This window comes from Motacilla alba, chromosome 5 (assembly GCF_015832195.1).
Source record: "Motacilla alba alba isolate MOTALB_02 chromosome 5, Motacilla_alba_V1.0_pri, whole genome shotgun sequence".
NCBI lineage: Eukaryota > Metazoa > Chordata > Aves > Passeriformes > Motacillidae > Motacilla > Motacilla alba.
The window spans coordinates 1874944-1886985 of NC_052020.1; the positions used below are offsets into that span (position 1 = coordinate 1874944).

General features: G+C 43.2%; 1 protein-coding gene across 1 annotated transcript; it reads right to left on the reverse strand.

Moving 5' to 3' along the window:
* Positions 1–4622: 4622 nt before the first annotated feature.
* Positions 4623–5816, reverse strand: LOC119701341 (uncharacterized protein DKFZp434B061-like). The gene has a single exon (XM_038137901.1). The coding sequence runs from the start codon at positions 5814–5816 to the stop codon at positions 4623–4625; it is 1194 nt and encodes a 397-aa protein (XP_037993829.1).
* Between the last annotated feature and the right edge of the window lie 6226 nt (positions 5817–12042).

The window sequence follows — 12042 nt, forward strand, 5'->3', positions numbered from 1 at the left end:
AAATCTGGGATTCAACAATTCAGATTTTATATGCCCTGAAATGCTTACAGACTGAATAAAAACTCTTTGCTTCTTTCACATGGTAATATATTAGGTTCCCAATGATTGCAGGTTAGAATAGTAAAGATGATCAACAAGGTTGCCACGACTATATGACTGTCAGGGAACTAGGGAGTGCAAAATAAACACATGAGAAGGGGGGATTTTTGAACCATCGTAGAGAAGTATCTTAGTGCAGTTCTCAGTCTAGAATACGTATAACTGCTGCCCTGCCAACAGAGAGAGTTTCATCTGAATTGAAATAACTCTGACTTTTTTAGGCTTTTATTTAGGACGTACTTAAGTCCTTCTAAAAAGAAATCTTCAGTTTTTAATTTAGCTTTAGATAAGTTGATTGCAAGCACCTCTGGGTACATAATTTCCCTTTGTTACCTGTTTCTTGGTGTAACAGGAATATTCAACAACAATATCCCTTTGGAAAGGGAAAGCCATTTGTCAGCAGCAATACAACTTTTGAATACTGACTACATCTAAATGAGAGACTCAGGGGTTATGGCAATTAACAAATGCTGCTGCTGATATAATCCTGTAAAACTTGATGCACTTTTGCTTTTCTAAAATTTCTGTTTCTTGGCATATTAAAGGAAGCTGATGTCTATACATAGCTCTATAAATGCTCTAGTGTCTGGGTCAGTTTATTAAACTTATGGTCTTTCCTGTCTCCATTGTCCTAGCCTCTTTTTGTTTTTCTCAGCAAAAAAGAAAAAAATAGATTCAGTCTTATCAGTGCTTAGCTTTCTGTTCAGTTACTTGTTAGCTGGCCTTGTGTTTTGTATTTTAATACCAAGACTACCACTTAGATTGCATAACTACCTGACTCTAATTCACCCTGTTTTTATATTTGCCAGAATGCTTCTATTGTTTTTACATCCTGCTTATGCAGAAATGTTCCCTGGTTTCTTTGAGCTGGAAGAAGGTTATTAATGAGCTTAAAGGTGATAGAAATCTTCTTTTTCATCTTTCCTTCTCTCCTCACCTCACAGCCAGTGTGATATATTAGTAGAGTGATTCTGTGAATATCAATGTAGAAGTTGTGGGGTTCAGCCCTAGTGTTTCCTTCTCAGAGTAATCCAGCTGGACATAGTAATCTTGATGAAATTAACTGCTTACTAGAGCAAGAGCTGTGTGCAGTGCAGGGCTCTAGGTTGTGTCGCAGCACTACAGTTACTACTCATTCTGTAAATGAATCTGCTGTATTCTTTTAACAATGGAAACTAAATGCATCATGCTAAAATCAAATCAATGCCATCCAGATCAGTCACCAGGGGTCTCTTGATCTCTTTCTATCAAGGCTTTTGTTATTCAGACATTCCCTACAAGCTGTCAAATGGTTCTACTCAATAACAACCAATAAAGTAATCACCCCTTAAAAATTTCCCCAGGGAATCTTTTTAAATTGAACAGGGAGTAATATATCTTGAAGTGTCAATAATGCTGAAAATGTTAATTTGGTTGGTGCTACTATGTGCCTCCTCAAGTCATATTCCAAGTGCTGTCCTGGGAAGATGACTTCTACTGGAATTCACTCTGTTCTCTGCCTGCAGTACCAGTTTCAAGTCTGTGGCAAGGGCTATCTGAGATAGGCTGTATAACAATAGAGTGTTCTGGTGACCTGACTGCTTTCTCAACCTTTTAAATCTAAATACTGATAGTGATGCTCTTGAATTAAAATCAGATGGCAAGGATGAATGTGCTGATAAGATGTTCTCAGATGGCTGACTGATAGAGTCCCTACATGCAGCAGAAATGTGTCCATCTGCTGAACATAGCATGAGTTTGATTTACTAACCAAAGCTGGTGGAACACCAGTATCAATAACGTAATTTTCTTTAATATTTAAACTGGGTACAAAAAGATTTTACAATGCAAATTTAGTCCATTAAGGACATTTCTGTGAATAAATTATAATAGATGTTCTTTTAATTCTTGTTAATAAAGTCGGTTTTTTTTCACAGATGTCATTTTTGGGCATTAGAAAATATTTTTTTCTCCTGCTGTTGTGAAAGAAGAACTGCAAGTACTGACATTAAACATATTGAGAAATTTGTTCTGTTCTTTTTATAATAAGGGAAAGCAGTCCTGCCAAAATTAAAATCTTCCAGTGACTTAAATACTTTTTTTACTGTATTATTTCTTAGGTACCTGATATCATCCTATATAAACTAATTAAAGGACTATTTCTGAAATTCCAATTGCATAGTTATACTCTCTAATCATGTTTTTATTTGTTAATTTGTTAAAAAATTTCTATATACAGTGGACACAAACTGATGGCTTTATGTGTGACTACTAAAATGTGTTTTCAATATAAATTTGTGGATGAGAACAAATGCTAAAAACTTCTGATTATGAGATGTTGATTTTAGGGTTTGGTTGGCCAGAAGAGCAGACTGGAATTAGTGCATTTTTTTACTATGAAGGTGATGAAACCCTGGCACAAGTTCTCCAGAGGAGTTGTGGATGCTCCATACCTAGAAGTGCCCAAGGCAAGGTTGAATGAGGCTTGGAGCAACCTGGTCTAGTGGAAGATGTCCCTGCCCGTGGCAGGGCATTGGAATGAGATGAGTTTTAACATATCCAACCCAAGCTATTCTATGATTCTATGTCCCAGGCTGGCCTCAGCCCATCCCCATCCCCATGGAGGTGCCCAGTGCCCAAGGCTGGGGCTGCCCCCATGCCCTGCTTCTGGCTGGGATGGTAGGGCTGGGCCAGCTTCCAAGGATCCCCATCAGGCACCTTGCAGACAGAACAGGTGTTAGTTAAACTCCTCTCCTCCCAAGCAAAACTCTGGAGCAAGGAGCAAACACCATTTGCAGGAGTGTATGTGAGCGTGGTGCCAGCTCTCCCGCAGCTGGGTGAACACTGCCATGGTTGGCAGAGTCACCTGTGGTCATGCACGTGGGGATGGACACGCTGCTCTGGGAGCCACTGGAAAACACAGAGTGGGCACAGACATAGCAAACCGTGCACAGATGTCGTGGCGTAACTCCAGCTGGTGACAAAGTACCACAGAGCTCTGACTCACTTCTCCCTCGAAACCTGTTTAAATGAGGAGAACTAGGAAAAAAGAAGTGAAACTGGTGGGTTCAGTTTAATAACTGAAACAAAGTAAAATATAATGTATAATGTAATAATAATAATAATAATAGTAAAAATAGTGATTAAAGGGGGATGGGGAAAAGAGAGATAAAACTCAAGAAAGACAAGTGATACACAATAGCATCACTCATCACCTGCTGATCGATGCCAAAGTCATCCCCAAACCAAGCCAGCCCCACTCCCAGGAAACTCTCCAGTTTACATAGTGGGCATGGTGTGAAGTATCCACATGGCTAGTTCAGGTCAGCTGTCCTGGCCATGCTCCCTCCCTACCGGCTGATTGGGAAAAGATGAGACGCTGAGAAGTCCTTGACTTACGTTAAGCCCTACTTAGCCACCATAACAGCATCGCGTGTTATTAGCATTACCCTCACACTGAATCCAAACCACAGCCCTCTACAGCTACTAGGAAGAAAATTAAGTCTATCCCGGCCGAAAGCAGCACAATAAATGAAGCGAAAGCCCCGAAAGCGCCTCGGTGAGTTTACTGCGGTTTGACGGTGGGGGAGCCGTGGTGAGCGCTGAGCCGGCAGGGAGCGCTGTCAGCCCGCAATCCGTGCGGGGGACAGGCCTCGCGCTGAGGCGGTGGGAGCGCTGTGGGACCCCCTGAGGGGCTGTTCCTGTGGGACACTGTCCGTGGGACCCCGTGAGGGGCTGTTCCTGTGGGACACTGTCCGTGGGACACCGTGAGGGGCTGTTCCTGTGGGACACTGTCTGTGGGACCCCGTGAGGGGCTGTTCCTGTGGAGCACTGTCCGTGGGACTCCGTGAGGGGCTGTTCCTGTGGAGCACTGTCCGTGGGACACAGCGAGGGGCTGTTCCTGTGGGACACTGTCCGTGGGACACCGTGAGGGACTGTTCCTGTGGGACACTGTCCGTGGGACCCCGTGAGGGGCTGTTCCTGTGGGACACTGTCCGTGGGACCCCGCGAGGGGCTGTTCCTGTGGGACACTGTCCGTGGGACCCCGCGAGGGGCTGTTCCTGTGGGACACTGTCCGTGGGACCCCCTGAGGGGCTGTTCCTGTTGGACACTGTCCGTGGGACACAGCGAGGGGCTGTTCCTGTGGGACACTGTCCGTGGGACCCCGTGAGGGGCTGTTCCTGTGGGACAATGTCCGTGGGACCCCCTGAGGGGCTGTTCCTGTGGGACAATGTCCATGGGAACACCATGAGGGACTGTTCCTGTGGGACACTGTCCGTGGGACTCCCTGAGGGGCTGTTCCTGTGGGACACTGTCCATGGGAACACCATGAGGGACTGTTCCTGTGGGACACTGTCCGTGGGACCCACTGAGGGGCTGTTCCTGTGGGACACTGTCCGTGGGACCCCCTGAGGGGCTGTTCCTATGGGACAATGTCCGTGGGACACCGTGTGGGGCTGTTCCTGTGGGACACTGTCCATGGGAACACCATGAGGGACTGTTCCTGTGGGACACTGTCCGTGGGACCCCCTGAGGGGCTGTTCCTATGGGACAATGTCCGTGGGACACCGTGTGGGGCTGTTCCTGTGGGACACTGTCCATGGGAACACCATGAGGGACTGTTCCTGTGGGACACTGTCCGTGGGACACCGTGAGGGGCTGTTCCTGTGGGACACTGTCTGTGGGACCCCGTGAGGGGCTGTTCCTGTGGAGCACTGTCCGTGGGACTCCGTGAGGGGCTGTTCCTGTGGAGCACTGTCCGTGGGACACAGCGAGGGGCTGTTCCTGTGGGACACTGTCCGTGGGACACCGTGAGGGACTGTTCCTGTGGGACACTGTCCGTGGGACCCCGTGAGGGGCTGTTCCTGTGGGACACTGTCCGTGGGACCCCGCGAGGGGCTGTTCCTGTGGGACACTGTCCGTGGGACCCCGCGAGGGGCTGTTCCTGTGGGACACTGTCCGTGGGACCCCCTGAGGGGCTGTTCCTGTTGGACACTGTCCGTGGGACACAGCGAGGGGCTGTTCCTGTGGGACACTGTCCGTGGGACCCCGTGAGGGGCTGTTCCTGTGGGACAATGTCCGTGGGACCCCCTGAGGGGCTGTTCCTGTGGGACAATGTCCATGGGAACACCATGAGGGACTGTTCCTGTGGGACACTGTCCGTGGGACTCCCTGAGGGGCTGTTCCTGTGGGACACTGTCCATGGGAACACCATGAGGGACTGTTCCTGTGGGACACTGTCCGTGGGACCCACTGAGGGGCTGTTCCTGTGGGACACTGTCCGTGGGACCCCCTGAGGGGCTGTTCCTATGGGACAATGTCCGTGGGACACCGTGTGGGGCTGTTCCTGTGGGACACTGTCCATGGGAACACCATGAGGGACTGTTCCTGTGGGACACTGTCCGTGGGACCCCCTGAGGGGCTGTTCCTATGGGACAATGTCCGTGGGACACCGTGTGGGGCTGTTCCTGTGGGACACTGTCCATGGGAACACCATGAGGGACTGTTCCTGTGGGACACTGTCCGTGGGACTCCCTGAGGGGCTGTTCCTGTGGGACACTGTCCGTGGGACACCGTGTGGGGCTGTTCCTGTGGGACACTGTCTGTGGGACCCCCTGAGGGGCTGTTCCTATGGGACAATGTCCGTGGGACACCGTGTGGGGCTGTTCCTGTGGGACACTGTCCGTGGGACACCGTGAGGGTGGTGTTCCTGTGGGACACTGTCGCTTGGACACCATGGCGAGGCGTGTTCTTATGGGACACGTCTGGCTTGGGCTGGCACTGCCACGGAGTACTTCAGCTTAGAAAGTCCTCTGAAAACATCCAGTCCAGCTATTAGCCCGATATATACCTCCAGGGTTGCTGACTCTACTGGTTCCCTGGGCAGCCTGTGCTTCACAATGGTTTCTGAGAATTTTTTTCCTTAATTAAATACCCTTTGCAGGGTAAAAGTAAACATTCCTTTTTGTTTTAAAATATTTTAAAGGCCTGAGGTGGCTCAAGGATGATGAATAATTCTAATTCTAATTCTAATTCTAATTCTAATTCTAATTCTAATAGAAACCCTCTAATCTTGTCACATTTCTCAGATGAGAAGGGAGATGGTTCTACCTGAAGAGTGAACACTGACCACCATTTATGGAGCTTGTGCTGTTTCCAGGGGAGCTGAGAGCAGTGCTGCCAGTAGCATTTGTTATTTATAGTTGCACCAGGGATTGCCAGTGCCTTGGCTATGAGGTGAGATTGCTTTGTGCTTAGTGTTATAATAAACAATCCTACTGTGAGGGACTGGGGGGTGCTAGTGCACAAGAGGCTGGTCGTGACCATCCATCTGCCCTTGCAGCCCCCCAAAACAGCCATGTCCTGGGCTGCATCCAAAGCAGCGTGGGCAGCAGGGTGAGGGAGGGGAATCCCCTCATCTGCCCCAGCTCTTGTGACACCCAGCTGGAGTCCTGCATCCAGCTCTGCGATGAGGGTCACAAGGCTTGAAACTTCAAGCTTCTTTTGTTTAAGTAAATATAAAAATAAGTAAAACATGTGAATCCTTCCTTTACAGGAAGCAGGAATTTATCACCAGGAATGCAGGCCTACATCATTGGTTCCAGCTATCTGCTGTCGCAGTAGGTTTGTTTCATCATCTCTCTTCCAAGGTTGTAGTGATTGCTACATACTGGCAGAAACCTTTTACATGTGCGGCAAAAGCAGAAAGAGGGAAAAAAATTCTAGAGCACTATCCTTGGCAAGAAAGTTCCATATATAGCAAAGGAGAGGTTTATGTTTCTGCTCCATTTTTTCCTGTTACCTATAAATGAAATCAGCTTTCATTAGGATTGCTTTTCATTACAGGCTTTGTAGTGCAATGCTCCGTCTGTTGCATGAAGGGTATTCACAGAAATCTCATCAATAATAAAATATCAGCAAAACCTTGTGGGAAAGAATTTCTTAATTTTCTGGTATCATGATGCTACAGAGAACTTCTTGTTTGTCTCCTTGCCATGAAATCACCAGTCTGAAACCATCATCAATTTGTTACTCCAACCTTCAGCCTTTCATCTGGGACAGAAAAACTTTGATGTGGACTTTCACCAAGTGATTTTCTGCAAATAATGTAATACCTGTTTCTCCTAATGTAGACCATGGCAAAGAACCATGGTTAGTTGTCCAGCCATTGTATAAGCTTGATACACATTAGGGGGACTAAAACAATAAAGGAAAAATACTCTTAATTGAGGGAACCATATGTGTGTATGGACTCTAGTCTGTACTTGATTTTGCCCTCCATTTTAACCCTATCTGAGCATTTCCCAGATGTCAAAGTACATTTACCCTTGTAATGCATGGAGTTTTCTCTTGGTTTTGGTTCTGTAGGAAAGTTCTCTCTAAGTTTTGTTGGTTCATTTTTGAGAAATCCTGCTATGTATTTCAAATATGTATGTCCAGTCTGCCTCAGGCTGTTTCATCAGCAGCCTGAAATGTTGCAACAGCAAAGATTACAGACTCTCATCAAGGAAAGCACACACAGGCAAGCACTTAGTTGTCAGAAAGGGCACAAACATCATCAAATTCCAATACTGTAACAGCTCATTGATTTAAAATACTCTATTGACAACCATTTCTGGTTTTTTCCCATACTTGCTATCAGGAGCATTCTTCAACAACATTTATTTAGGAGTGTAGATTCCCATACTGTGAGGGTTTTTCTTCCTGGAGTAACTTAGTACTTTGAATCATCCTGTTGAATTTGCAACTATTGTATCCTAACTTTCCATCTTCCAAATTCAGGTCACTAATGACTGTATCACTAAATATAACTATACCAGAATGCTGGTATTAGTTTATCACAGTGTATGTGTGATAAATGTATGTGTAGGTTAGATGAGTGCAGTTCTTCTAGACAAGGTATCAGACGCTGTCTGGAAACAAAATGAGAATTCATAGAACCAGATTGGTTTCTGTGAGCCAAAGTATTTGTCATTGACTCAAGAAGATCCTTAGAGATCTGCTAGATCCATAAATGTTGTGCTTTAGCCTATTGGTTTTTTCTTTTAGAATAATAAGTTCTTAGAGACTTGGCACAGATGGAGATGCCCAGGTCTCTTACAGACTTTAGAGGCAGAGGACAATTAATATAATTAGGCTCCTATTGTGCAAAGCACTCTGCAAAAATTAAGAGAAAGGAAAATCTCTGCTCAAATAAATAATCATCTCCAAAACTCAGCAGTTTGCTGAATGTTAGAAAATATCTGGGTAATTTTTAAAAAATACTTATTTAATGGCAAGTCTTTTTGCTACATTAAGGCACTGAAGGTATTTCTGGATGCAAGGAAAAAAGCAAAATTGAAAGGCAAGTCCCCAACAGGCAGCTCCATGTTGAGGCTGAGGAAGCTGCAAACTGCACCTTTATAACCCAGGAGAGCAAGGGTAGGAAATACGGGTTTGGGTGCACGGTTTCCCTTGCAGCCCCCTTAGCTGGCAGCAGGGGAATGGGGCTTTTGTGGTAAGATTTTGGCAGATTACCTTGAATGAGTCTGTAGAAGGTAACTAAAATTTTCTTTCTGTTTCCCAGCTAGCAAGAGGTGCAAGCACATGTATTGCCACTGTCTCTCTTTTCTGGTAATCCCTTCTGGTGCAAATAACTATTTAAATTATTTCCTTAAAATATTTATTAATATAAACATTTCCACCACAAGCAGTTGTATTTTCTAGTTTGGTTTTGGTGCTCTTTGAGAAGTCTGCTATGAACTGCACACAGCTATGGAAGCCATCTTGCTTAAATTGGAAGATTGACAAAAATGCCCTTAATATTCCTTCAAGATGGAATAATTTAGATTCAGACATAAAAAAATAGATTCTGGAGATGGTATACATAGTCTATTTATTTGCTTGAATTTCAGTAGAAGAAAAGTAGTTGCCATTTGCAATAATTCTGTGCCTTGAAAGATAAAAAGCTAATTTCACATTGGATATATGCATGAGAATTAAGGAATTATGGTGTTGAGTCACTTACATTTTTAGAACAGTTGAGCTTGTCAGTGCCTACCTCACTTTCAAAAGGGGAACTTAGGTTCCTAAGTAATCAATGTGCTTATTAAATTTTTATTATGAATGGCTTTTTCAAGCACTCTGCCTTTGGAGTGTGACATCTCTATGTTACATCCATACTTCTGAAATTCCTAGAAAGAGTAAAGATGTCATCTAAGTGGACCAGCTGCTTATCTTTTCCTTCAGGAAGTTCCAATGAATTGTTTTTTGTTAGACTAGATTTGATTTTGGCCTTGAAAAATTTGCTGCATAATCTGCTAAGCATTTCTTAAAAGCATTTTGTACAAAAATACCTCATTTGTTTTTCAAGGAATTTTCTAATGTAGATTTATGGTTGTCTTGAAATCTATTCTGGAAACATTCTGGAAAAAATATGTCCTTCTAAAAAAGTGTGCCATATTAATAAGACACAAGCTTTTCAGTCTTCTCAAAGTCAGAAAAAGGAGACAGTAAGTCATGTTTTTAGATGTGAGATCAGTTAGTCACTACCACTCCTTAATACACTGACCTGGGAAGCATACTTGTGTCTGACAACCTGCAATTAGAGAGTACAATTTGCTTCTTGACTCAGGCAGTGGTGATTTATGTGGCAAAAAAAAAGAGATTGTTTTTCTTATGCTTTGTTCTGTAGAATAACCTGACCATTGCCCTTCTTCAGGCAACACAGGACTGAGGCATTGAGGGTAGATCCTCAAGGGGATTTCTGTTGCTGCAGTACTAACCTACATAATTCCTAGCTTTGCATACCCAGAGGGCTAGATGAGTTCACAATGCAGAAAAAAGTCTGTGAATTCTGTCACCCAGTCCTTGCATCTCATATTTTATATTTATCTTACACTGCATCTAAAAATGGGTTTGTAATTCAGCATGTGGAAATGGCAAAACCTCTAGGAGATGGGGAAAAGCTACCAGGGGGGCAGCCCTAAGGTCAGTGCCTTTGGGGAGCTCCCTGTCTCCCATGGCCCTTCCCAGCTTCTTGCTACTTTGAAGAAACAAATGTTAATTTCCTCTAGGACTTAGATTAATTTTTGAATTCCAAGGATCCATATCAACCTGATGGCAAATGGTTTTTAATTTTTCTATGCGAAGAAGAAGTTCACAAGGGAAGATTGAGGAAAACTTGTCTTGCTGTTTCCAGTGGGATACTGTCCTGCTGAAAGGTTTCATAGGTCCAAGTTTTATAATGTGGTTAAACTTTTGATCTGTATTTTCCAGTTCCTAAATAAATATTCTGATGACTTTATGGGGATTTCCTATAATCTCTTGCATGGGGTTGAAATAGAGTATATTGTTAGCTGCTGTCTGTGAGAAATGTGTAACAGGAGTTTTTAAGAAGGAAGTGTCCACAGACTTTCACTAAAATATGGAGAAAGGGATATGTGAAGGAATTCCAGCCTCAGAGTGGTCAGAAAAGCCTTTATCCAGTATTCCTTAATGAAGTCTAAATAAAACCCTATAGATAGCACCTATTTTTCAGGTTGGGGTTTGAAGTGATAGAAGAGGGAACAAAACATGAAGACCAAAAGGCTCTTGCAAATAAGAGAAGAATAGCAAATATTGTTGTTTTCAGAAGTGTCTTGCTAACTGTTACTTGAAGCCTTGCTATTTCTAAAATAACTGAAACCTGGTATTTTGTTCAGTCAGGGAAATGTCATATGTAATTTCTTCCTTCTTAATGTTATATGTAATTTCTTCCTTCTTACTGTGTGAAATCTTACTGTGATTGTTTTTACTCCCTGGTAGTTCATATTGCTAATTTAGTGTTATTTAAGTCTGAACTACATCTGAATTACCTCAGTTAAGGATTTGCTTAGAAACTTAAAATTAATTTGCACATCTTAATCCATTAACTATAACTTAATTTCCATGTCATTAATGTAAGGGGGGGGAACCCCACTGCATGCCATATATACTTTGTACCAGATTTATATTATATGCCTTATATTCCTCCCATATATACTTTGTACCAGATTTAAGTGTTGGTGAGTTCTCATTTTTTTGTAGATAAAGTGGAAAATATGGATCAGATTGGTATCCTACCCTCATATTTTTAGGATCTGAGATTATTGTATTTGCAGGGTGCCTGACGAAGGCAGGAATGATGAATCTGACTCCATGTTCTCAAAAGGCTAATTTATTACTTGATCATACTATATTATATTAAAGAATACTATACTACACTATAGTAAAGAATAGAGAAAAGATACTTACTGAATGCTAAAAAGATAATAATAAAAAACTCATGACTCTTTCCAGAGTCCTGACACAGCTTGGCCGCAATTGGCCATTGAGTCAAAACAATTCACACCAGAATCCAATGAAACAATCACCTTTGGTAAACAATCTCCAAACACGTTCCAGACGAGCAAAACACAGGAGAACCAAATGAGATAAGAATTGTTTCCCTTTTCTCTGAGGCTTCTCAGCTTCCCAGGAGAAAAATCCTGGGTGAAGGAATTTTTTCAGAGAATGCGAATGCCACATGAGATCTAGAATAAAATTAAAGTACTGACTATTTAAATAATGCCCTGTCTAATTTTGCATTAAATTTGTTGAAGAGAAAGGCTATCCTTTGGATATGCTGGACATTGCTGCAGTGGATATGTTTTCTGTGCTGTCTGTGGTGATTCCAGTGAAATGCTATTAACGGTGAGAGATTACTCTGTACAGTTTATGATGGTAACCTTGCTGACAGAAGCAGATGCTTTCTATTACATTAATGTTCCATTTAAGTAGCAGATTGCCAGACACAAACTTTATATAATCTCATTCCCCATACATGCAATATATGTGTCTCTGAGTATGGCTTTGTAGATTCATTTAACACCTAATGCACTTTTAATGAAAGATGGTTTTTAGCATCTCTTTGTAAAGCTTGTGATGCAATGATTTTTCATAGTGCTTCATAGAAGAGGCATTTAT